Source organism: Hemiscyllium ocellatum, chromosome 3 (genome assembly GCF_020745735.1).
Source record: "Hemiscyllium ocellatum isolate sHemOce1 chromosome 3, sHemOce1.pat.X.cur, whole genome shotgun sequence".
NCBI lineage: Eukaryota > Metazoa > Chordata > Chondrichthyes > Orectolobiformes > Hemiscylliidae > Hemiscyllium > Hemiscyllium ocellatum.
The window spans coordinates 60425328-60452868 of NC_083403.1; the positions used below are offsets into that span (position 1 = coordinate 60425328).

General features: G+C 42.7%; 1 protein-coding gene across 7 annotated transcripts in view; it reads left to right on the forward strand.

Annotated features, from left to right (window-relative positions):
- Positions 1-6226: 6226 nt before the first annotated feature.
- The window catches only part of epha7 (eph receptor A7), a 305918-nt gene continuing 284603 nt past the window's right edge, over positions 6227-27541 (forward strand). For all 7 annotated transcript variants that reach the window (XM_060850321.1, XM_060850337.1, XM_060850346.1 and 4 more), the window contains exons 1-3: positions 6227-6423; positions 10498-10562; positions 16921-17590. In XM_060850321.1, the coding sequence (XP_060706304.1) occupies positions 6327-6423; positions 10498-10562; positions 16921-17590 (832 nt within the window). In that variant the 5' untranslated portion in view covers positions 6227-6326. The remainder of the gene's footprint in view (positions 6424-10497; positions 10563-16920; positions 17591-27541) is intronic.

Sequence of the window (27541 nt, forward strand, 5' to 3'; positions counted from 1 at the left end):
TTATTGCCGTATGTGGAATCAGACTCCAGCATGAATCCTTTTATGGCTGGATCAGAGTTCTTGAGAGAGGTTCTTTTTAAAGCAAGAGAAACCACTGAAAGTAGCTCTCACTTACGAACAAATGAAATAGGAGCAGTAGTAGTCCATTAGTCACAGAATGAGGACATTGCAGGCTAGGCCAATATTTATTGCTCTTCCCTAATTTCTCAGGGGGCAGTTGAGAGTCAACCACATTGCTATAGGTCTGGAGTCACATATAGGCCAGACCAGGTGAGGATGGCAGTTTCCTTCCCTGAAAGGCACGAGTGAACCAGAAGGGTTTTTCGCAGCAATTAACAATGGATTCATAGTCATTATTAGACATTTATTTCCACATTATTATTGACTTCAAATTCCACTATATGCCATGGTGGCCTTTGAACCAGAGTCCAAAGAATATTACTTGGGTATCTGGATTAATAGTCTAGCGATAATACCATTAGGCTATCTCCTACCCTAATTATTTGCTATTCAATATGGTCATGTCTGGTCTGATTGTTTAACATCCACCAAATTAATAATCTAATATCCTCTTGTTGACAAGAATCTATTTATCTCTCCCTTAAAATATTCAAAGACTCATTTTTCCATCATTACTTGAAGTGGAATTCCAAAGACTTATCCCTCTACAGGAAAAGAATCTTTTCTTAAATGGGTGAACCCTGATCTTTAAACAGTGATCCACAAAACAAGAAACATCCTTCAAACATTCAATGTCTCAGACTTCTAAGAATATTTATATTTCATTTAAGCTGCTTCAAATTCTTTTAAACTCCAGTTGGGAAAGTCTAGCCTATCCAATTTTTCATTATAAGACAACCTGCTTGTTCCAAGTATTGGCTTAATAAACCAGCTCTAAACTGCTTCCAATGCATTTACATCATTCCTTAAGTAAAGAGACCAATACTTAAATATTCCAGACATGAGCTTTCAAATGTCTTGTCTAACTAAAGCATAACCTCCCTATGTTTGTGTTCAATTCTCCATATAATGCTCACACACTATTAGCTTTCCAATTTACTTGTTGTACTCCCATACTAACCTTTTGTATTTCATGCACACAGGTATTCAGATTCCTTTCCATCTCAGTAGTCTGCAATCTCACTCTTTAAATAATGTACCTCTTTATTATTATTCCTGCCTTTTGCCAGGTCTTTGTCTAACTGGTTAATCTATCTACATCCATTTCTAATCTCCATTATCCTCTGCACAACTTCCTTCCCGATCTATCTTTGAGTTGTCAGTAAATTTGGCAAGCAGATTTCAGTCACACCATCCAAGTTATTTATTAGAATTATAAAATACTGATGCATTGATCTTTGTAGCAATTACTCACTATATCTTGCCAACAAGAAAATGACCCTTTTATGGCTGTTTTCTATTTCCCATTAGCCTGCCAAACTTCTAACTGTGACAGTCTGTTACCTGCTAAATCATAAGCTTTTATTTTGCACAAGAATCTTTGATACAAAACCTTATCAAATGCCTTCTGGAAATCTAAGTCCAGTACATTCACTAGTTCCCCTTTATCCATGGAACAGGTTATTTCTCTGAAGAACTCCAATAAATTGGTTAAACATGATTACACATTGACTGTATTAAATACTTTACTTTTTCTAAGCTTCCTGTTGCAATGCCTTTAATAATAGGTTCTAAAATTTTTCTTCTGACATGTTAAGCAAAACGAAGTGTAGTTTCTGGCTTTCTGTTTCCCTCTCCTTTTGAATAAAGGAGTTACATTTGCTATCTTCCAATTTCATGAAATCTTCTCCAAATGGGAAGTTTGGAAATTAAAACCAATGCATCAAATACCTCATTCTCCACTTCTGTTAAGGCATTAGAATAAAGTCCATCAAGATTCAGGAGTTTTTTTTTATTTCAAAAATATACTTTATTCATAAAGATATCTGTATATAGTCACTGAAGCAGTTCGGTTTTGTAAAATAGCAAATGAAGAACAAGTAAGTGTTGGAGTTTGAGTCTATCCAACAAACAACCCAAAGGCTGTCGTACAAGATTATATTTACATATATTTGAGACACATGTTTACGTATAGAATTGAATTGTCCTCGATTTAAATTTGGCAGAAAGGCCTTAAGCATTGGTTTTTCCCCACTGCATGTTTGCTGCAGCTGCCCTATGCTTGGTGCATCCCTTAGCACGTAGTCCTGGACCTTGGAAAATGCCAGTCTATAACACTCACTCAATGTCAACTCTTTGCTCTAGAAGATCAGCAAATTTTGGGCAGACCAAAGGGCTTCTTTCATTGAGTTGATGGTTCGCCAGGCACAGACAATGTTTTTCTTGGCGTGCATCACAGGGAACAGACCAAACAGTACAGAATCTTGTGTCATGGAGGTGCCCAGGTTGAACCACGCCAAAAATCACTGCATCTTTTTCCAGGCTTCCTTTGCAAAGGTACATTCTAACAGGAGATGTGTGGAAGTCTTTGTCTTCTCCATCCTCGCAATCCTGCCACCGCTTTGAGGGCAGCATGTGGTGGCACAGAGAGCCTGGGAGCACATGAAGGATCTCACCAGCAGCCAAGCAAGGTCTTGGTGCTTGTTGAAAAGGTCTGATGATGAGGTGTTCTGCTAAAAGGCTTTGGCTGTTTGCTCAGGGAATAAACCAACAGGATCCATCTACTCCTTTTCCTGCAGGGTCTCGAGGACGCTACCTGCTGACCACTTCCTGATGAATTTGTGATCAAAGATGTTTTTCTTTGCAAATTTCTCCACAAAAGATGGGTGAGATGGAACAGTCCAATTACTTACAGCATTCCTCGGCAACAAGGCCAGTTCCATCCTTCATGCCACTGGGGACAGGAGGAACCTCGGTACCATGTGACACCTGGTATTTACATACTCAGGGTCTAAGCACAGCTTGATGTAGCCACACATAAAAGTGGTCTTCAGGATGAGGGCAGTGTTGGGTATGTTCTTCTCCCCATTATCCAAGGTGTTATATGTACAGAAGAATCTCGATTATCTGAGTATCATTTATTTGAGTATCGGATTATCCAAAGGAGATCTTGAGGTCCCAATTGAAACATTGCATCAAAGATGTGTTTCCAACACTGATCGTGTCTTTTGTTTACAATGATTATAAATGAACTCGGCTTATTGAAATGCTGCCACAAGCAGTCTTGGACATCTATGGGAGTCCAGGCACCATCTCCAAATGACTGACTTACCCCCCACACTTTCCCTGGAATTTTACACATACATGTACCCTAAACCCCCTTCCCCAGATAATGTCTCCAACATTGTCTTGTACAGGGCAAAGTTACAGTCAAGTTGTATGTGTGTTTTTTATATACATATATATATATATAAATGCTATTTGGAGACTCATCCCCCAAAAGGCAGCAGCAGTCTTGCTGGTGTCCAGTCTGGCTATCCTGAGAAGGGGTGGGGTGGACGGGGGGTGGCGTGTGGGTTGGGCGGTGTTGGAAGGTGTTGGGGGTGGATGGAGAGGGCGGTGCTGAATAGGGGTACACGGGGAGCAGGTGGGGGTGCACGCGCAGTGTGCTGCTGCCTAGTCTCCTGAAAAGGGAGTGGACTTCACAGAAAACTTTGAGCCCCAGAGGAAAGGCATTCAATCAATTAACCGAATAATCAATTATCTGAACGAAATACTGCTCACCCATCTCGATCAGATAATTGAGGTTCCTCTGTAATGTCCCTGTCCGGATGAAGTGGAATAGAAAATGTGTTGCTGGAAAAGCGCAGCAGGTCAGGCAGCATCAGGAACAGGAAATTCGATGTTTCGGGCATAAGGCCTTCTTCAGGAAGTATGCCCGAAACGTCGAATTTCCTGCTCCTTGGATGCTGCCTGACCTGCTGCGCTTTTCCAGCAACACATTTTCAGCTCTGATCTCTGGCATCTGCAGCCCTCACTTTCTCCCAGATGAAGTGGAAGGTGACTTGGGTGACTGCAATGGCACGGGTTCTGGGAATGGGCCAAACCTGCATCAATGCAACAGCAGAGAGAGTACCTCATACCTGTTACTAGCTGTTTACCTGCAATGGAGAGGGAGTGGTATTCCTATAAGCCCATTTTCTGCCTCACCTTGGCAATATGCTCCTCCCAAGATTTTGCACAAACCTCAGCCCCTCTGAACCGCACCTTCAGGTAATCTATCCTAATGGTGAAGGGGATAAAGGATCCGTCAGTCCAGTTCCCAAAGAAACTGGCCTAGCTCCTGCCTTGATTGACTTTGGCTAATGAGGTCAGTTGGTGAGGTGTTTATGATTCTGCGCACTGACATTGGATCCAAGCAGAAAACGGTAACTTTGTCCATGTCCAGGGAGGTTTTGACCACCACTGCCTGGGGAATGGTCCCCCTTCTCACGCTCACATCTTTCCTGATAGACTCAGCAAGTATCTATACAACAGACACACACACATCGGAATGCAGGAGTTTTTTTTTAATATTTCAAAAATATACTTCATTCATAAAAATATCCTTATATATAGTGACTAAAGCAGTTCGGTTCTGGGCAGTAGCTTATGGAGAAACAAACACTGGAGTTTGACTCTACCCTGCAAACAAACCCAGGTATTTGTTGCTTGTACAATAATATATTTACGTGCATTTGAGGAGCCACCAGTCTGTGGCTGAGTCGACTTGCTCTGTATCACATCCCCGGTGATTGCAGAGACCCTTAACCCCCTTCCACAGGTCCGTCGAGGTGATTTTAAAATCGAGTCTGAAGATCAGCTAAAATAAAACCGCTCCTTGCAAAAAAAAAGCCATTCTATCAAAGATGAGACAGAAAATGTGCTTATTGTGCTTTAAGAATTCCCATGGCAATTTCAAATTTCTATCGTGCCTTTGTTGGGCTCGTACAGAAACCTACCGCAGGGGTTACACTGCCCTCTATCCTGGTCACCTGTGAGACGGTATCCTTCCGTTCAAATTTGGTTTCCTTGGGTTACAACCCGTCAATGACTGGAACTGGAATCAATTGAAGAGGTTAAGATGTATTTTCAAAAGTGGCACCCGTTACTTTAAACAGGAATTTTCCAGCGCTTTTATTGAGAAAATGATAAAGACTTTATTCTGCTACATCTCTCACTGAACATGAAACCAATCCAAAGCAGAATTTAAAATTTTCCCTCCTGGCCAATCAAAAGGACCACCGAAAAACCTAGGACAGGATTGATTTCACCTCGGAGATGTGTCCCCTTGATGCATCGTGCGTTAATGTTATGGTACAGAGTCACTCAGATCAGAATGGTTTAAAGTTCACTGCCCAGGCTGTGATCTTAACGATCAATGCTAGAGTTAAGCTCAGTATCATATATATATATATACGGGGTGGAATTAAATGCTCAGTCATTCCCTTGGATGCACCTAACGAAAATTAAAGACGGAATACTCCGATGGTTACCGTCCACGCTCACGAGTAAGAATGAGGGACGGGGGAGGAGGGGGTTGCTGAAGGAACTGACTATAATGCAACCTGAGTCCCCACTTTTAGCAAAAGTTTAAAAAAAAGACGAATCTATCGTCTATTCATTCGCACAGGCTGCAAGGGGTAACTTCACGTTGGGAATCTAACCGGCGTGTCTCCTTCCTCGCTTCTCAGTCAGTGCCCTGACTGTATCACCACCACAACTGTTTGAGATCCCTCCTTTCCTGATTCAATCCACACAGTCCTTGGACTGACTCCTGGAGGGGTCTGCTTTCTGTCCATCCCCGCTTCAGTTTTGTTGACCCCTGCAGACTGTGTGAGGTGACTTTTTCTTGACTCGGGTGAACTGTGGCTCGGTATTTTCTTTCAAATGGATCGAGCCTTTTACAGGTGGGCTCCACTGTCACTGACCCTGCAAGCGTTTCCTTTGCTACAAAACAAGCCTAAAAATTTTGCTACAATAAAGTCGCCCCTCAATGTCCCTCTGGTGTGTTACTTTATATAGGGTTCGCCCGATTGGAGAATGTAAAGCCCTCCCTCTGTGCCACTCGGATTGGTGATGTAGCCCGAGCTTCGGGCAGGGCTCTGTCTGGGAAAGCTCTCTGCTGTCTGGCTGTTGTTGCTGTCAGTCTCTCCCCGGCCAGGGTGACTGACGTGCCGGCTTGTCCCAATCTCTCCGCCCCGCCCCCCTCCCTCAGCCCCAGGCAGCACTGCCCGCTATTTGAGTGTGTGGAAGTGAAGCTTGCCGGCAGAGGCTGGGACCCAAAGCCTGGAGGATACGGCGGAGTTTGCTGCAACAACACACGCACTGAAAGCTGCTCAAAGAGAAAATAAACAACAACAAAAAAAGCAGCCACCGGTCTCACCATGAGCTGCAAGCTCAGCCGCGCTCTCTGGAGTATCTGCGGCTGCATTTCTTTGCTCAGCACCATCCTTGCCCATCTGACGCAGGCTGCAAGAGAAGGTAAGAAACGGAAGGGATTTGTTTTTTTGGGGGGGTTGGGGGTGGGGGAATGTTGTTGGTGGGAGGCAAAGGGAAATCTTTCTTTTCCCCCCGGAACATGCCCATTCCGTGATCGACCCGCGACTCTCGGAACGGGACAGCACAACTGGCGACTCTCTCCCTCTCTCTCTCTCTCTCTTCCCTTCCCTTCAAACTCCCAGTTCCCCCCGTCCCTTTCTTTCCGAGCGGTAGCATCCACCGAGGTCCCAGTTTCATGGCGATTATAATCGCTGGCCAGATTTAGTGTAGGCACGTTATGGGAGCATGAGCCACACACTCAGACCCTGATATCCATTCCGAGCCACTTTGGTTTCAGTACATTCTCAGGTCTGGAGAGGAACGGCCCGGGGGACACACAGGAATCAGTTTCACTGGACACAAAGTGGCTGAATTTATCATTAGCCTTTGACGGACAGCCCCGCAGTTGTAACTCCTTCGTTGTTTGATCGGCGTGTGCGCTCGCCGCCGACTGCAGTGAGTTCACTGAGCGATGGGGAAGGAAAGCGATTCCGTCCTGAAGTTAGCCAGACTGCCCCCCCCCCCCCCCCGCACCCCTCCCCCAGAATGCGGTACACCGCCGGACTGCTGCTCAGCCGCATCCCGGAATCCAGGCGAAAGATGCAAAGCTCCCTGACTGGCAAACGGCTCAATGTTAGTTCTGTGAGTTTGCAGGAAAGCGTTTCAAATCGGCAGGGGGAAAAAACAAGGCACACAACGTGAGGGCACTTTTGGGTGAAGCCAAGTTACCATCTCCAACACTGTAGCTCCGGGCTGTAAATACTGGGAACTGTACTCTAATAAAACAAACTTTTATATATGAACATAAAAGTCCTGGAGTACAATTCCATCCCCGCTGTGGATGTGAGGGGAGACTTCTTCCTTTCACCATCCAGCCGCGCTTTTCTGAAGGCAACAAATCTGGCTGGTAAATGCAGTGGGAGCACAAGTCAGTTTTGACATTTCAGAACCCAGTTCCAAATGACGACTGGAGCCGAAACGTTAACTCTGCTTTGCCTCGGTAGGAGATTCTGCCGGACCTGCTGAGAGTTTTGGTTTTGTTTCCCCCCCCCCCCACCCACCCCCCACTCCGAGCCATTCCTGGTTTGGTTTTTGGCATTGTTGAGTTAGCGGCTGGCTGAGGGACACCATTCCCCGCCACTCCGTACTGCAGATAAGGCGCCATCCACAGCACTGTCCCCCCTCCAGGTCCCTGGCCAACACCGCCCGCCCACTGGTGCGGTCTCCGGCCCGCAGTAGCGGGAGGTTGCGGTCGAATAGATCAAAACAAAACTTGTGTAAAGTTGGTGCGGCGGTCCCAGCCTGAGCCTGCGATGTCCCCGGGCGCTTCTGTTATTGGGAGAGCAAGTGAAACTTCACTTCAAACCCCAGCCAGCGGGAATCAAACGTGTGCCGCCGATAACGAAATGCACCCCAGGAAACTCGCCCGGCTCACGGCCAGATTCGCTTTCCGTCAGCGGAACCCTTCAGTTTTTGTAAACCGCTCCTCCCGCACATGATCAGTTTTAAAAAGTGGAACCGAGATTAAGACATGGAGGTGTGATTTCCGACTGTGAGTTTGCTCTGGGGCATGTTTTGCGAGCGGCTGTGCTGCCGGGAGCCGGACTGTGCTGTCGGGAGCCGGACTGTGCCAGGTACTTGTCGCTTGGAGGCGGCCTGCGGCTTCTAGCAGCACTCTCACTCTTCCACCTGAATCCAGACAGAGACCTCCTAACCCCGAGACAGCCATCCCCTGCCCCTTATACAGCCAGCCCCTGCCCCTTATACAGCCATCCCCTGACCCTTACACAGCCATCTCCTGTCCCTTACACAGACATCCCCTGCCCCTTACACAGCCATCCCCTGCCCCTTATACAGCCATCTCCTGTCCCTTACACAGACATCCCCTGCCCCTTACACAGCCATCCCCTGCCCCTTATACAGCCATCTCCTGTCCCTTACACAGCCATCCCCTGCCCCTTACACAGACATCCCCTGCCCCTTATACAGCCATCCCCTGACCCTTACACAGCCATCCCCTGCTCCTTACACAGCCATCCCCTGCCCCTTACACAGCCATCCCCTGCCCCTTACACAGACATCCCCTGACCCTTACACAGCCATCCCCTGCTCCTTACACAGCCATCCCCTGCCCCTTACACAGCCATCCCCTGCCCCTTACACAGACATCCCCTGCCCCTTATACAGCCATCCCCTGCCCCTTATACAGCCATCCCCTGTCCCTTACACAGCCATCCCCTGACTCTACACAGCCATCCCCTGCCCCTTCGACAGCTATTCCTTGACCCTTACACAGCTATCCCCTGCCCCTTATACAGCCATCCCCTGACCCTTACACAGCCATCCCCTGCCCCTTACACAGACATCCCCTGCCCCTTATACAGCCATCCCCTGCCCCTTACACAGACATCCCCTGCCCGTTACACAGCCATCCCCTGCCCCTTATACAGCCATCCCCTGCCCCTTATACAGCCATCCCCTGACCCTTACACAGCTATCCCCTGCCCCTTATACAGCCATCCCCTGACCCTTACACAGCCATCCCCTGCCCCTTACACAGACATCCCCTGCCCCTTATACAGCCATCCCCTGCCCCTTACACAGACATCCCCTGCCCGTTACACAGCCATCCCCTGCCCCTTATACAGCCATCCCCTGCCCCTTATACAGCCATCCCCTGACCCTTACACAGCTATCCCCTGCCCCTTATACAGCCATCCCCTGACCCTTACACAGCCATCCCCTGACCCTTACACAGCCATCCCCTGCCCCTTACACAGACATCCCCTGCCCGTTACACAGCCATCCCCTGCCCCTTATACAGCCATCCCCTGTCCCTTACACAGCCATCCTCTGCCCCTTCGACAGCTATTCCTTGACCCTTACACAGCTATCCTCTGCCCCTTATACAGCCATCCCCTGACCTTTATATAGCCATCTCCTGCCCCGTATACAGCGGCCTCCTGCCCCTTCAAAAACGAACACTCCCCTCCACTAAATCCCGCGTCTGTGAAAAGAGTACCTTGTTAATTTCGTGTCAGTTTCACCCATCCCAAACCAACCATATCACCTCTGCGTTGATCAGAGGGATAGAGAGAGAGAGAGAGAGACTGGTAATTCTTAACTCAAAATCAACTTGAATAAAGAGCGGGACCAAATGATTGGGAAAGGATGTGGGGGGGGGGGGGGGGGGGCAATATTCACCAGGACATTTATTAAAGCTCAGCTCCGTCGGAAGCAGTAACTTTCTTCGGCCTCTTTAAGAGCGTTACAAATTCCGCTTGTCGATTTGAGTGCCCGTTTAACGTGACATGAGAGCCAGAGGCTTTATAAATGAAAGTTGGTTCCGAGCCGAGTGAACTGCCTTGTGGCAGGTCCCTGTGGGGCAATCCTGTGACTGCCGGGCACTCGCTCGGACACACTGCTGCCTGACGCCAGAGGCAGCTTCGCTGTCCGCAAAAATAAAACAATTCCCAGGAGTAGGATTGACAGTAAGTTCTCGTCAGTGAGGGAAAAGTTCAGGGAGAGCAGGGTTTCGATTGAAACCAGCACCGATAGCATTTTCCCACTTCCCTTCCGTCCGAATGGCCAGCCTCACGCCGTGTCGCTGAACTGGGAGATTTGGGTTTCCTCCCGGGATACTTGCTGTTTAGGGAACATCCACATGGATTTACATCTTTTAGTATCTTTTTCTTTTTTAAAAAATGTTTTAAAAAAATAGACAAATTGAAAGGGGGTGAGAGATGATTATTTCGAATATATAGAAAACTCACGGAATGCACATGATATCTCCTCAATTTGCAATTAAACTCTGCCCTTTAAAGTAATCGTTTGAATGTCTTTGTTAAACCAAAATATTATTTGTGGCGGTACACCGCATTCAGCGATTTGAAAGAGTTATGTCAGACTGAACGTATTATTTTACGAGTTGATCGAGAGGAAACCTGTTTTGGAAGTAGCTGACACTTTCCGTATGATCTTTCCCTCTCTCTGTCTCTGTCTCTCTCTCTCTGGCAGTTATTTTGCTGGATTCCAAAGCACAACAGACGGAGCTGGAGTGGATCTCGTTCCCTTCTGACGGGGTAAGCGTTCACGTTTCTCAGCTTTTTTGAAATGACACGTTTTTGCCAAAGACAGTAGCGCCTTCACCTAAACCCGAAGGACAGCAAACTGAATGTACCCGTGCTGTTGGCTCTGAATGTCCATAATGAGCCATTACAGATGACCTTTTGTGTCCAAGGCCCCACCTCAATCAGTGATAAGATCGACTGTTTAAAGTTCTTAAACTAATCTAAACGAGGTTGTTATATTATCAAACGTGCAACCGTCCGTCGTAAATCACTGGCTCCTCGACGTGCTGAGATGAAACGCTTGATCTGGGACAAATGGAAATTTAATAAATGGCAGTCAATTGATTTCCAATACACACATTAACACCAACATGATTCTTATCTCCCGCGTGATCTGTAGATTTATCCTTTGAACTACCCATTATAACAGAAATTAATGTGCATTTTCGGTTTGGGTCTGGGAAATTTCGTTGTAACTGTGCAAAGACTACTTTTTCGACAAATCCGCTAAAATAAATCTACTCGATTATATTAAGTATTAAAAAGTGAAATGTATTTTGAAATTGGCAAGCGTAATTATTAACAAACTGGGCAAATATACAACGGAGAAAAATATGTAGGTGCACTGAAAGAAATTGGAATTTTTCGAATACATTCCAGATATTAATTAAATAGACATTTCAGTCACAAGTGGGCTATATATAAGTAGACTGTGATTACAGGTTGTTAGACTTTGTCCCTTTTTTGATTTTGGTTGAATTATGTCCAGCCAGCTGAGTGTTGGTCTGGGAGAGTGTTGATTTTACCCCAAACTAGATTCACAGCTAGTCTGGACAAAGGTTGGCTAGAATTTGTTCTACTTTTAACATTGGCAGAAGAGAGATGGGAGCAAGTGGTGTTTATAGGCTAATAAAGGATTTGGATTGTACTTGGATTGGAAAGTGTTGTGCTTTGTAAATTGCCATATAGATGATGCATTAGATAATGAATGAAAGACTATTGCAGGAAACACGTTTTGCCAATCTGAACAAAACTATCGTTGCTTCAATTATGTGTTGATCCATTTGATGCAAGCATTTTAACAATTGTGCATTACTTAAACACACAATCCCATGTGAAATTCATCTATAACATATTGTTACGGATATTGTGAATGTTTGATATTGGTAAACCGCTTTGTTTCCCAACCCATTCCCTTTTTTTTAACTTTACACCTCCCCGGAAGTTTCTTTCCACAATACAACACTTCATATGTCACCTTGTTGGGGCCAGAGGTTGGGTACAGTTGAAGCAAGACTGTGTAAGTCACAACGCATCAACTGCTAATGTAAAATCACAAGCAAGCTCCAACAATTTGAAATAAACCACGTTTATAAACCATAAATTGTTACTATTGAAGAATTTCTGTTAATAGTGAGTGCTGACTTTCTATGTCTGGCTACTTTGAAAATTGCACAAAATGTCTGAGAAAGTCAAATTATTTAATTTACCTCGGTGACGATGTGATGCCCCACTGCTAATAAATCAAACAAACAAAGATGGAACTTACAAGAGTGAGCACATAAAATAACTACAAGTTCGACAGCAATCCATTTTTGGATCTGTTTAATGTATATAAAAAAAGTGTGGAAAACAAAGAATAATGCTGTTTCATGATGAACAGTAAGACCAGACTTGCATAATGTATTTTTTAATTGATGGCAATTTTCAAATTAATTAATTAATTTAAATTTGACTTTTGTTCCCATTGGGTTAAAATATTTTATTACCAGGAATGGATTATTTTTTCATTTCTTTGCTGAATGTCAGCAGTAGCCATTCTAAACCCAGGTTAATTATAAAAAACAAAATAAATGCAGATGCTGGAAATCAGAAACAAAAACAGAATGTGCTGGAAAAGCTCAGCAGGTCTGGTGGCATCTGTGGAGAGAAGTCAGAATTAACGTTACGGGTCCAGTGACTCTTCCACTGAGTTCTGAGGAAGGGTCATGGGACCCCAAAATCTTAGCTCCGATTTCTCTCCACTGATGCTGCCAGACCTGCCGAGCTTTTCCAGCAGTTTCTGCTTTTGTTCCAGGTAAATTTTATATAGGTGGCTGTGTGAAGCAGTATGCTGCACCATGTTCAGCCAGTGAATTGTTTCACTTTTCACACCAGCTACCTTTGTAATTTCTCGATTTTTCCTGAGTAAGGTAATTTTAATGCTATGTGCCCATACCCGTTAGTGACTGTTCAGATTCAGCCATGCTTATACTGTATAAAATGATTATAGGAGCAAAAAAAATTTTAATCAATTAGATTGGTTTATATTTAAATTCAGGTTTCAGAGATGGAAAAAAAATGTTATCAACTGACTACACCATGCAGAAATAAAGGCTTCCTGCTATTTCAAAGCACTTTAATTTTCAGCATTTTTTTCCTTATAACTATCATATTTTAAACTTTGCATGTCCTCTACATGAATGAGATATAATATCCTTGACATTTTTTGAGAAGTCAGGGCAAAAGTATGCAAAACACAGTTAATTCACCTGGCAGTACAACATAATAAAGCAGAACTTTCACTTGGCTTGTGTACCCTGCAGTCAGGTATCCAGCAGAGGCTCTTTTGAGAGCCTTGCCAATCTTGTGATATGGAATCTGCAGAAGGACTTCAGTAACTGAGTGTTTGTCTGCAGTAAATGAATATCAATGCTTTGGACATTCCACAAGTAGTCTGCACCATTATAGGGGGCTTTTCATAAATGGGATTTAGAATGGATTGTTACTCAGCTCTTCAGAAAGGTTTCAGTTTATCTTTGAGGCAATCAGATAAAAGGGACTCTATTTTGGCAAAAGGTGGTTGTATTGAGTGGCTTTGTTGTCTGAGCTTGTCTTTTTAGACTGCATTTTAGTCAGAACATTCCTCTCTGCTTGCTCTGGTTCACATGACAGCCCTTAATGCAGTTATTTCGCACACTACCAACAGGTATTACTTAGTGCTGTCATTGTTCTCAGCTTGTCTGCTTCCCTTTAATTTGAGCCTAATGCTCATTCAAATAATACTCACTATCTAATAATAAATGCTGTGCCAAATAAGGCCTTCCATTACAGTGGTTTAAGGAAAAAGGAAGTCATCAAACAGATATCCTGCAGAAGCTAAGTAAAGATAAAATGTGGATTAGGTCTGCATGACTGACAGACCGCAGAATGTAATATTTGAGACAACAGAAGAAAGTGAATTTGTATGAATGTTTCTTTTATGATATCAGTGTGGAGGATCAGTTAGCCTGGTTGGCTCAGTAGTGTGGGTCCAATTCTTGCATAGGCTGAGGTTACAGTGTAGGGCTCTCCTTCTCAACCTCTCCTCTCCCTTGAGACATGATGACCCTCAAATTAAACCGTCATCAGTTGTCTCTGTTTCTCTCCCTCTGTAGTCTGGTGTGGGATATCGAATGTAAAAATACAACTAAAGCTTATCAGGCAACAATATGTTCCGACTCCTTCAATACAAAATAAATATAAAACATTAGTGAAAAGGATATTTTATGTATTAACTGCTTAATTTTCCATTATATAAATGAAAATTATCCCTACAATTGCAGCTCCCACTTCTCTAAATAATTAATAAGTTACGATTAACATACATAAATTCTTACAAATTATTTTGTCAATTTAAGTTACCATAATTATTTCCTACAAGAATTTTTCCTGATTGTTGATATTGCATTTATTTTAATTTTGTAGCCATACCAGCAGTCATACATTTTCATAAAATGCAGATCATCAGTTAGTCCATTCTGAGTTTGTTAAACTGTAAACTGACAATTAGCCCTTTGTAAAAGGGTTATTTAGTTTCTTATACGTATAAAGCAATAATCGTTTTCAACTGATCACATGTATTTTGCACTTACTGTTAAAAACAAAGGGCAATGTAAGATTCTAGCAGTAAGATAGGGAGAATTGGATGTAAAATCAGATACTGCACAAATAAAAGGAGATGATCTTTTTATTGCTGAGCACAAACATTAATGGAAATTTCGGTAAGGCATATCCTCAGATTAGAAGAGTTTGATTCTCTAGTGATTCATACATTAGTTCCTCTCTTGGTCTAACTATGAGCTACAGATGCTTAACTTTGAGAATAAATGTTCTAGGTCTTCTCATTTTGTATGACATACTTTTTCCAGCAGGGCTCAGTGTGTGTTCATGCACTTGCACCACTCTTTTCTCAGTGTGATTCGGGAAAGTCATGAAGAGCTCTGTACACATGCAAACCATATGCTCATCAATATTGATCTCAGTCACTCAGAAAATATCTGAAGTGATTGTTTGGGACACGATTAAAATTAAAATATCCTTTGACATCTTTGTTTCCTACTCATGCCTGGAAAAACGATTCTGAAGATTTTTTTCAAGCTACTGTTAGAGAAAAGTTAATAAACTTTGTGCCTGTTATCGTTCATAACTTAATCAATCAAGGTTTGCTCCATATTAATATACATTCAAATTGAGCATTAACAAAAATCACGCTTTCCAATTCTGTGCCTAAAAATTTAGAATTTTGTTTTAAAGCCCATGGAATATCCAATCCATGACAGAATTCCCATCTTGGAGCATCGAGCCTGAAGTACTCTTCAAAGAAATGAGGGAAGAAAAATGGCCCTGTTATGTGCTTTTGCTGTCTCCATTTCTTTATTTTGGACATGGTAATAAGTAGATCTGGCACAAGGTGATACCTGGCATTTTACTAAGGTGAAAAGGACTTTATTGATTTCTCACCTTGCTTTCTGCATTGTGTGATTACTGAGAATTCTGTTGAAGAAAGCTGATGCTGAGGTCTGCTTTGCGACCCCTGGGTTCCAGAGACTTTACGCTGCCACTGGAGAAGATTGATAATCAAAGCAACCAAACAGATACCGAAGGGTTTCTAGGTTTTGAGCTGCCCCCTTCCCAGTCTTTCACAACTGCAGATGTGCTTCAATTCCTGCCCCGATATTTTTTCAGTGCACAGTTAAGTCAAAAATTGTATTTCACCATGCGAATAGCCAGATAGTAAAATTGCATGATCCCATTCACTGACAGGCTCAAAATAGATTAAGCATCCAGCAACACCCATTGGTAAACTGTGTGCCAAATACCAAGCAAAGTTAGCTTTGTTGTTTAACGACTACATTTGCATTTCTGGTATAGAGTTTTATATAGCAACCCAGTATAATTAGTTTCACCTTAGATTAGAAGTAATGATGTCAACTATAGATCCTCAGATATTGCAAACAGATGATGAGCTAACTCGGCATAGTCTGGACATCCAACTTAGTTCTTCGGTGAGCTGAATGGACTACCTTTTGTTTGGGTAATTGATGGGGACATTTCCTGGTTAATGCATCTCACAGCTGATAGTACTGCAGTTAATACTGCAGTGTTCAGTATCAGATAACAGGATTTGTTTGAAATGGATACAATAAACGTTTGAAGCAGAGGAAAAAGCATGGGCTTGATTAAAGGGAGTGAGAACCACTTGATGTATTAGACAGAAAATGTTTCTTGTTATTTTGCTCAAAAGCTTTGGAGGAATGTTACTTGGTATCAAGATTTTAGGGCCAAATTAAAAGAAAAGTGGTTCTGGAATGTAAAACATTTCAACCTGGAAATCAGGTTGGGAATTTGGCACAAATGCTGCAAGGTATTCCATCTAATAAAATTGGTTTCAGGAAAATCCTCAAGGGCCTGTTGAGTTCCATAACAACATTTGTAATCTCTGTTCTTGGAGTGCCAAATTAACACAGATTGCAGGTTAGGCAATCTCAACCTAAAATGTTAACTTTTTCTCCACTGATACTACCTAGCCTGTTGAGTGTTTCCAGGAATTTTTGTCTTGATTTCAAATTTTCAGTATCCATAGTACATTGCTTTTGTCACTGGACTCTTGAACAGTTACCATAAGGTAGATTCATCCTAATGCTTCTTTAAATACACAGCCTTATCTGATATGGAAGAGTGTAAAAATAGATCATTGTTGGTATTACTTTCTTTTGTTAGAAGCTAAAGATATTGTTGGATGGTTTGGCATATATGATTTTTATCTGGAAGCTTTTGTGTAATTACTCTACTTCAGAACCATTCGCAACACATTGATGACAAAATTTGCAAATCTATTACTCTAAACTTGCCCAAACCTAAAACATTTCCTGGTTTATGACAGGCAAGAAAGCATTTACACAAGTTCACATTGCAATGTCCACTTGGATGCCTTACAGGGATGCTTGTGGGAGTTTCATTTGTAATGTTTCAAAACACATTTTTTACAAATAAGCAGGAGATACTGTATTTTGGTCTCAGATTATTGTTATACTATGAGAAGGTTATATCTTGTACTGTTACTTTTCAGTGGGAAGAGATCAGTGGCGTAGATGAGAACTACATTCCGATCCGCACGTACCAGGTGTGCAGAGTAATGGAACCTAATCAGAACAACTGGCTGAGGACTAACTGGATTGCAAGAAGCAATGCTCAGAGGATATTTGTGGAGGTGAAGTTTACCCTGAGGGATTGTAATAGCATTCCAGGAGTCTTGGGGACATGTAAAGAGACATTTAATCTGTATTACTTTGAAAGTGACTCAGATGCTGGCTGGAACATCAAGGAGAGTCAGTACCTCAAAATAGATACTATTGCAGCTGATGAAAGTTTTACTCAAGGGGACCTTGGGGAACGTGTCATGAAACTTAACACAGAGGTGCGAGAAATCGGGCCTTTGTCGAGAAAGGGATTCTACTTGGCTTTCCAGGATGTGGGTGCCTGCATTGCCCTCGTGTCTGTGCGTGTTTACTATAAGAAATGTTGGTCAATTGTGGAAAATTTGGCGGCTTTCCCAGACACAGTGACAGGGTCTGAATTTTCGTCCCTGGTGGAGGTGCGTGGCACCTGTGTCAGTGACGCAGAAGAGGAAACAGAAAACCCTCCCAAGATGCACTGCAGTGCAGAGGGTGAGTGGTTGGTGCCCATTGGGAAGTGCATCTGCAAAGCAGGATTTCAGCAGAAAGGAGATGAATGTGAGGGTAAGTGCTTCATCTTGCATCTAAATTGTATACCTATAATTTGCCAAAAAGTTTTTAAATGAGCCCATTTTATAAATAATTATAAATGGGTCAAAAGTGACAACAAGTGAACATAAAACAAGGTAATTTTCTAACAATTAATCTTGAGCTTTTGGATAGTTGAACATTATCCTTAAACCAATATTAAAATTATTGGAGTGTTTACTGTATATACTCATGTGTAAGTCAAATTTTTTAGACTTTTTTTTAAGTTTAAATTTGTGGGGTCAACTATTACATGGATACTACTTTTGAGGAGCTGAAATTTGTGCTACAGTCCAAAATACCTTATCATTGGCTGTAGCCCAATTGATTTCTAAACAAATGAAAAAAAAACACAACAGATTACAGTAATTCCACAAATGCTGCAGGGGATCTGAGCTGAGCCGAGCTGCACACAAAGGGAGGTTGTCACCTGACTCTGACCTGATGCATCTTAAACCTTTGCGCCAAATTCTTCCATTTCCCTTCGTTTCTTTCGTATATCGTTGTTTTAGTTTTCAAACTAACACTTGAAGCTTTTATTTCTGATACTGATCATTGGCCATCTGAGAAATCGCCAACTTGTAAACGGTAATTATTAGTGAAGTAAATACATGTAGGCCTATCTGTTTTGGAAACGATGGCATGATAAACTTTGTATAATTATACTAATTATAGTGCTTATTTGATAATGAACTTAAGAAATCCATAGCCTAACTTTGTGAATTTGGTGTGAATTGTGGATCACAACGCAGAATAGCACGAAAAACGATTCATTTTCTCATGGTAACATTTATGTACAGGATAATACCTTGACTCACAAATGTTGATTTGTTATCGTGAAGAGCTGGGGTTTCATTTTTACATGAGATATATGGAAAATTTCAGATTTTTTTTGGCCAAAAAAAGGGGGATTCACTTTTGCATGCGATCGACTTTTATTCAAGTATAAACAGTAATTCACAACATGAGCTTCTTTGTAGATGGTAGCTCCAGGACTGGATGTTGCATAAATGCATTTGGTTTCGTGAAACAACTTTTGTTATTCCTTGGCCACAACTAAATGGAACTCCCCATGGTTTTATGGTGTTGGATCAGGGAGAGGGTAGTGTGGTGGTTAATTCTGAAAGCAGTCAGTTGGCATCAGTCTTTCTTGGATTACGCTGTCTGGTTCTGTTCTTGATTGTTTGTAGAGAATTGTATGATTGTCCTAACTCCCAAGCTCTAAGTGTTCGAGAAATATTATATCTGTATGTGAATAGAAAATGAAGAAAAGCAATATTAGAATTAAAAGAACATTTTAAAGTCCAGAAAAAAAATCATAGTCACAGAGATTTTACAGCATTTAAATGACCCTTTGGCCCATCGTGTCTGAACCAGCATCAATCTATTCTCATCCCATTTTACAGCACTTGGCCTGTAGCCTTATATACAACTTCAAGCAATCATATAGATATTTATTAAATGTCTTGACAGTTATTGCCTCTACCACCATTTTACACAGTGAGTTGCAGTTGCTGACAACCTTCTGGGTAAAATATATTTCTGTAAATCCCCTCTAAATCTCCTGCTTCCTCGTGCAAAACTGTGCCCTGTGGATGTTGACTGTTCTACCAAGATGAACATTTTCTCCCTTTACAAATGATCCATGTTCTTCATATTTTTGTACACCTCCCTCAAGTCCCTTCATTTTCACTGCGCTAACAAAAATACGCAATATGTACTAAGTATTTTCGTCACAGATCAAGGTGGAATGGGACAGCAACTCTTTCAAAGATTAGCTTCTTTAGTTCATATCTGAAGTTGTAAAAATATAATTTTGCAGCATCACAGATGTAATGTTGCTTAAGAAGATGAAGACATTTCCAATAATTTTAGCAGAATCTAGATAACAACAGAGCTGATAAAATGAAAATTACCATCATCTATCTACAACAGTATTGCAACTGTGGATTCAACAATGGAGTTGCAGGTAGATAGGATAGTGAAGAAGGCATTTGGTACGCTTTCCTTTATTGGTCAGAGTATTAAGTACAGGAGTTGGGAGGTCATGGTGCAGCTGTACAGGACATTGGTTAGGCCACTGTTGGAATATTGCGTGCAATTCTAGTCTCCTTCCTATCAGAAAGATGTTGTGAAACTTGAAAGGGTCCAGAAAAGATATCCAAGAATGTTGCCAGCGTTGGAGGATCTGAGCTACAGGGAGAGGCTGAACAGGCTAGGGCTGTTTTCCCTGGAGCGTCAGAGGCTGAGGGGTGACCTTATTGAGGTTTACAAAATTATGAGGGGCATGGATAAGATAAATAGGCAAAGTCTTTTCCCTGGGGTCAGGGAGTCCAGAACTAGAGGGCATAGGTTTAGGGTGAGAGGGGAAAGATATAAAGAGACCTAAGGGGCAACTTTTTCACGCAGAGGGTGGTACATATATGGAATGAGCTGCCAGAGGAAGTGGTGGAGGCTGGTACAATTGCAACATTTAAGAGGCATTTTGATGGGTATATGAATAGGAAGGGTTTGGAGGGATATGGGGCAGGTGCTGGCAGGTGGGACTAGATTGGGTTGGGATATCTGCTCGGCATGGACGGGTTGTACCGAAGGGTCTGTTTCCATGCTGTACATCTCTATGACTCTATGACTGTATGACATGCTTCTTGAGAAAATTATGTTTGCTCTCTCAGTCAGGGAGTATGTGTAATCATTCCAGAAAAGAAAGTACTCCCTAAACCATTAGCCTAAACAGTTATGCTTTATTTTAAGAATCTTTGCTTTAGAGTGTTTCTGTGTAAGCTTTATTCAATATATTGGTGTCATGACACTTAATGGGCTATGAATATTCATTGGGTTTTTGGTCACATTTAGTGATCTGTACACACTCAGAAAAGACACAACTTTGGCTGTTCATGGATTGAACCAAAAAGCTTTCAAATCTTATGTACGTAATGTGTAAAAATTATAGAAATGTATTTAAATACAGACAGAAACACAGTGTTTGATCTTACAGAAGCCACTAGTTTCCATTAGGAATACCTTCCAATCAGTTTTCTACTTGTCCCGCAGTTGCGTGCAATATGCTACCTTTCTGGTTGAATCTTCATTGGCAGAAGTTAGAGGCAAGGCAAAGATTCACAGTTTATGCCCAAAGTGAATGTTGAATGAATGAAATGTTTGTTGTCTCCATTCAAGGTTATTATCAGGAGGCCTGAGCCATTGTCATGTCAGCATCTCAGTTGACTTCAGTATCAGCTCTTGCTTCTGAGTAAGTGGGCTGTCTGAGCTCAAGCCTAAGCACTGAGACTTAATCACAAAATGTCGGTGAACGCTTCAAATGAGAACTGAACTGTGCTGTCAGCATGTTGTCTCTTGGTGAAGGCATTAAACTGAGTGCTGTTCTGCACACAGCGGTAGATAGAAAACAAAAATTCTATGGCATTATTTTAAAGTGAAGCGGGGAAATTATACTTGACCTCCTGCTTGTGTTTATGCCACATTCAATGCTACAAAATAATCTGTGGAAAGGAAGCGGAGTCAATGTTTTGAGTCTAGTGACCCTATTTCCTGAGAAGGGACACTGGACTTGAAATGTTAACTTTGCTTTCTCTCCACAGATGCTGCTGGACTTGTGGAGATTCTCCAACAATTTCTGTTTTTATTTCAGATTTCCAGCATCCTCAGTTCTTTGTTTAATTTTAGTGGTTTCTTTGTGAATCAGGTGGCAGCTCGGTTATGTCAAGGTAATGGGTGTCAGATTTCAGATTTGGTGATGGTGATGAACACAAGATCTGCAGCTTACCTTAGTTTAGGGAGATGGTTGGGGCGATCAGGCTGAAAATAGATTGGATGCTTCATGCTCATCCGGGTGCTAAAGTAATCATATTTTAGTAAATCAGGTTTACCCTGTTCTGAAGGAGCTAAAGTGATCCATTAGAGGGCAGCTAATTCTGCACAGGAAACAACAGTGAGATAGTGAAAAAGATAATAGGCAGGCTGAGTGTGCTGAATGGCCCACTCTTTTCCTCAGATGCATAAGGATAAACAATGATCAGTACATATGTTAAATCATCAAAGAATGAGTTTGAAGAATGTCGTGGGATTCTCTCTGTATTCTCTGAGAGAGATTCTTTCCTCAGTCAACATCACTGAAAACAATCAACAAGCCACTCCGTTCATGTGAGGTCCACATGAGTGTGTATGAAATGGCTGCAAAACAGTGGTCACGGCGTGGAAAATTAATTATATACGAACTGCTTTAGAATTGTCCTGACTGGACTCTTGACCATGTGATCTGGCTCTTTAAAAATGTTTCATTTTGGGGGGAAAAAAATCTACTGTTTTCTGGGATGCACCTATTTTAAATCTAACCCAGCCAGCTTTGTGCATTGCTAGTCTTGGCTGTATCACTGAAGAGAGGGCTGGTGCGGATGGGATTTTCTTATGCAGTTATGAAGTGCAAACCTGTTGTCAGGTTGCTCATGAATACTTACCAAAAAATTCTCTTGTAGGGCATCAGCATCATTGGCAGTATCATTTCTTGTCCGACTCAGGCGACTGACTGTGTGGAGTTTGCATGTTCTCCCCGTGTCTGCGTGGGTTTCCTCCGGGTGCTCTGGTTTCCTCCCACAGTCCAAAGATGTGCGGGTCAGGTGAATTGGCTATGCTAAATTGCCCGTAGTGTTAGGTAAGGGGTAAATGTAGGGGTATGGGTGGGTTGAGCTTCGGCGTGTCGGTGTGGACTTGTTGGACTGAAGGGCCTGTTTCCACACTGTAAGTAATCTAATCTTGTCTAAGTTGACTTGCCCTGGTGGAGGTGGTGGTGAGCTGCTTGCTTGAACTGCTTCTGTCGATGTGCTATAGGTAGATCCGCAATGTCCTTTTGTAGGGAATTCCAGGATTTTGACCCAGCGACAGTGAAGAAATATAGAAGAATGATGAGTGGCTTGCAGGGGAAGTGGTGATCCCATGTCTCAGCTGCCCTTGTCCTTCGAGAGGAAGGTGGTTGTTGGTTTAGAAGGTGCTGTCTAAGGATTGTTACTAAATTTCTGCATTGCATCTTGTAGATATAACACACTGCAACTACTGATCATTGGTGAGGTAGAAAGTGGGTGCTTGTGGATGTGGTGCAGAAAACTAGGTGCTTTGTCCAAGATGGTATCAAGCTTCTTGAATGTTGTTGGAGCTGCACTCATCCAGGCAAGTCGGCAGTATTCCATCATACTCCTGACTTGTGCCTTGGAGATAATGGACAAGTTATGGGGAGTCAGAAAGTGAGCCACTCACCACACTTGGCCGACTGTCTGCGTGGAGTTTGCATATTCTGTCCATGTCTGCGTGGGTTTCCTCCAGATGTTAGTTTCCTCCCACAGTCCAAAGATGTGCAGGTTAGGTGTATTGGCCATGCTAAATTACCGTAGAGTTACGTGCATTAGTTAGGGGGAATGGGTTTGGGTGGGTTGATCTTTGGAGGATCAATTTGCATTAGTTGGGCCGAAGGGCCTGTTTCCACACTGTAGGGAATCTAATCTAATCACTATTCCCAGCCTCTGACTTGCTCTTAAAGCCACTGTATTTACATGACGTATCCAGTTGAGTTTCTGGTCAATGGTAACCCCCAGGAAAATGAGTTATTCAGTGGTGGTAACACCACTGAATGTTGAGGGACAGTGGTCATATTGTCTCTTATTGGTGTTGGTAATAGCCTAGCACCTGTGTAGTACAATTGTTCTTTGCCATTTGTTAGCCCGAGCCTAGATATTGTCCTGATCTTGTTACATTTGATCCTTCAGTATCTGACCAGTCATAATGATGCTGAATATAGTATAAACAGCAACAAACTTCTGCATATCTAACCTTCAGATTGAGGGAAGGTTATTAATGCAGGTGCAAATGGTTGGCCTAGGGCACTACTCAGAGGAACTCCTGTTGAGCTGTCTTGGAGCTGAGATTACTGACCTCCAACAACCACAATCACCTTCCCATGTGTCAGGTATGGCTCCAAACAGTGGAAAGTTGGTCCCCTGATACCCACTGAGTCCAGTTTTGCCAGGGCTTCTTGATGCCACACTTGGTCAAATGTGGCCTTGATGTCAAGTCTGTCATTCTCACCTCATCTCAGATATCCAGTGGCCCTGGTGGACCCCAAACTGGATGTCACTGAATGGATTATTGCTGAGCAGTTGTTGCTTGGTAGCACTGTTGATGACACCTTCCATCACTTTGCTGATGATCAAGAGTAGACCGATGGGGTGGTACTTGGCTGAGTTGGATTTCTCCTGCTTTTTGTGTACAAGATATAACTAGACACTATTCTACATTGTCAGATAGATGCTATTGTTACAACTGTACTGGAGCTGGGTAAGGTGGAAGCAAGTTCTGGAGCACAAATCTTCAGTACTATTGCTGGAATGTTGTCAGAGCCCATAGCCTTTGCAGTATCTAGTACCTGCAACAAAATCTTGATATCATTTGCAATCAATTGAATTGACTGAAGACTGGCATTGATGAAGCTGGCAATAGCTGGAGGAAGTTGAGTTGGATTATCCACTTGGCGCTTACGACTGAAGATTGCTGTGAATACTTTAATCTTATCTTTTTCACCGATTTGTTAGTCAATTCCATCAATGAGGATGGGGATATTCGCGGAGTCTTTATTTGCTCACCACCATTCATGATTGGATGTGGTAGGATTGCAGAGTTTAGATTTGATCCATTAGTTGTGGGATCATTTAGCTCTGTCTGTTGCTTGCTGCTGTTGCTGCAAATAGTCCTGTTTGGTAGCTTCATCAGGCTGACACCTCATTTTTATGTACTCCTGGTGCCACTTCTGGCATGCCCTCCTGCACTCTCCATTGAACTATGGTTGGTCCCCTGGCTTGATGGTAATGGTTAAGTGAGGGATATGCTGGGCCACAAGGTTGCAGATTGTGTTGGAGTACAAATTCTGCTGCTGTCGATGGCCCACAGCACCTCAACATGGATGGCCATGGAACATTGGATCCAATGTTACTGTCGCAAAATTGTTTGCCTGGGATCTGATCAACTACTTTGTGCTTTGTTAACAGAGAGGTTGAAGTAGTAAGGGATGAAGAGAAAATGTTTACCATAGGAAAAAAACAAGCTATTCCAGCTTCCATGTAGAAATCATGCCACAATTTATGCCAAATTCTCTATCATCAGAAACTTATGCCCAAATTTCCTGAGAGGTGCTTCCTATTAGATTAGATTACTTACAGTGTGGAAACAGGCCCTTCGGCCCAACAAGTCCACACCGACCTGCCGAAGCGCAACCCACCCATACCCCTACATTAACCCCTTACCTAACACTACGGGCAATTTAGCATGGCCAACTCACCTGACCCGCACATCTTTGGACTGTGGGAGGAAACCGGAGCACCCGGAGAAAACCCACGCAGACACGGGGAGAACGTGCAAACTCCACATAGTCTGTCGCCTGAGTCAGGAATTGAACCCGGGTCTCAGGCGCTGTGAGGCAGCAGTGCTAACCACTGTGCCACCATGCCGCCCACAGTACATATAGAATGTTAAAGAGAAGACTGACCTCACCAATAAGCAAATGGAGCCTGAAGAAAGTGTGGAACTATGTCGTCTTCTTTAAGACTGCCTTTAGTTTAGTGGTTTTATGTAAGTTAAATCTAAAAGCTAGCAAACCATCAACTGTACAATCAAAAGCACAAAATATTTCAAGTCACTCGGGACGGCAAAGTGGCTCGCACTGCTGCCTCACAGCACAGGGACCCAGGTTCAGTTCCAGCCTCAGGCAACTATCTGTGTGGAGTTTGCACATTCTTCCCCATGTCTGCGGGGGTTTCCTCCGGATTTTCCAGTTTTCTCTCAAAGTCCAAAGATATGCAGGTTAACAGGATTGGCCATGCTAAATTGCCCGTTGTGTCCAGGGATGTGTAGGTTAGATGGATTAGCCATGGGGAATCCAGGGTTATTGGTACAGGCTAGGGTGATGAGTCTGGGTGGGATGCTCTTTGGAGAGTTGGTGTGGATTTGTTGGGCTGAATGGCGTGCTCTCACACTGTAGGGATGCTATAATCTTTGCATTTTACTGTAAGATGCAGATGCACAGAAAAGAGTGTAGCTTTAAAAGACGTGATAAATATGGAGCAAGTCTCATGAAGAAGAAGTTTTTAAGAATTACTGTAAAACATGAGGAACACTTGGCCTGATTTTAGGGTAGAGCGGGTGAAAGTGAAACGGCAGCTAGATTTATCCATGTTGAGTTTTGGTGATTCGAGTTTTGGTGATAGGAATCCTATACAACCACAACTCAGTATGTAACCCACTACATCCAATTACTGGTGCATTTCTTCAGAAAATTGCATAATTCTGCCTTTATGCCATTATTGTCCTGCAACTGTTCAAGAAATTCCAGTTTATTAAACCAGATATTTCTTACATTTTGCACATTAAATGCATGAGGAATTAACAAATAACATGCCTCACTGGGGTTAGTGAGATGTTTCTCCAGTATATGGTATAGGAGGGTTAATTTATTTTCAATACTTGATAAGATTGAAAATAAATGCAACTAAATATTCCAACCTAGCTGTAAAGATAAACATTAAACGCTGAGGTTTCCTTGTTTTGCTGAGTGCATAAGTGGTGCTATGATGGTTTTATTTCTGTGGGTTAATGTTTTCTGAACTGTGCTTGAAATAATATCTCCAGAGACAAGAATGCCAACAGCAGCCACCATGAAATGTGCTCCTGGAATATTGTGTCCCTGCAACCACCGTTCCAGGTGTGCTGTGCCGAAGTCTTCATTTTAGTGCAGTGGACCAAAATCTCTCATGTACTGCTCCCTTGTGGGTGAGTCACAATGTAAGAACCTGATGGTGGTACTCTAGCCATTTGCAGTAATGTAATTAATCAAGATATTGAGATTAAACAGTGTGGCATTTGCTGAGGTTAGTAGCAACTTAGCTGTCTTTCTTTAATTTTTTTCTCCTTTCTTGTCCTGGTATCTTTATCATCTAAGTTACTCACTGCAATTTTAACTTGCTAACTCAACAGCATCATTTATTCTTAAACGTTTGCTGATGGCAAATGTAGTCACATCTCATCACTCTCTCCTCCTTTATTTTGCCATTGCTTCTAAAATGAGCAAAAATAATCTCCTCCTGGGTAAACTCAAGAGTCATAGAGATATACAGCATAGAAACAGACCCTTCGGTCCAACTTGTCCATGCTGACTAGATATCCAAGATAAATCTAGTCCCATTTTGCAGCACTTGGCCCATATCCCTGTAAACCCTTCCAATTCATGTACCCATCCATGAATGTACCCATCCATAAAAGGCCTTTTAAATGTTGTAATTGTACCAGCTGCCACCACTTCATCTGGCAGCTCAATCTGTGTGAAAAAGTTGACTGTTAGGTCTCTTTTTTTATCTTTCCCTACTCATCTTAAGCCTATACCCTCTAGTTTTGGATTTCCCCACCCCAGGGAAAAGACCTTGTCTATTTACCCTATCCATGCCAGTCATAATTTCATAAACTTCTATAAGGTCACCCCTCAGCCTCCGATGCTACATAGAAAATAGCCCCAGCTTATTCAGCCTCCCTATAGCTCAAACCCTCCAACCCTGGCAACATCATTGTAAATCATTTCTGAACCTTTTCAAGTTTCGAGAGCAAGGAGATCAGAATTACTCACAATATTCCAAAAAGTGGACGAAGCAATGTCCTGAACACCTGCAACATGACCTCCCAACTCTTCAGTGCTCTGACCAATAAAGGCAAACATACCCAAACACCCTCTCCACTATCCTATCCAACTGTGACTCCACTTTCAGGGAACTATACACCCACACTCCAAGGTCTCTTTGTTCAGCAGCACTACCCAGGACCATACCATTAAGTGTATAAGCCCTGCCCTGATTCGCCTTTCCAAAATACAACATTTAT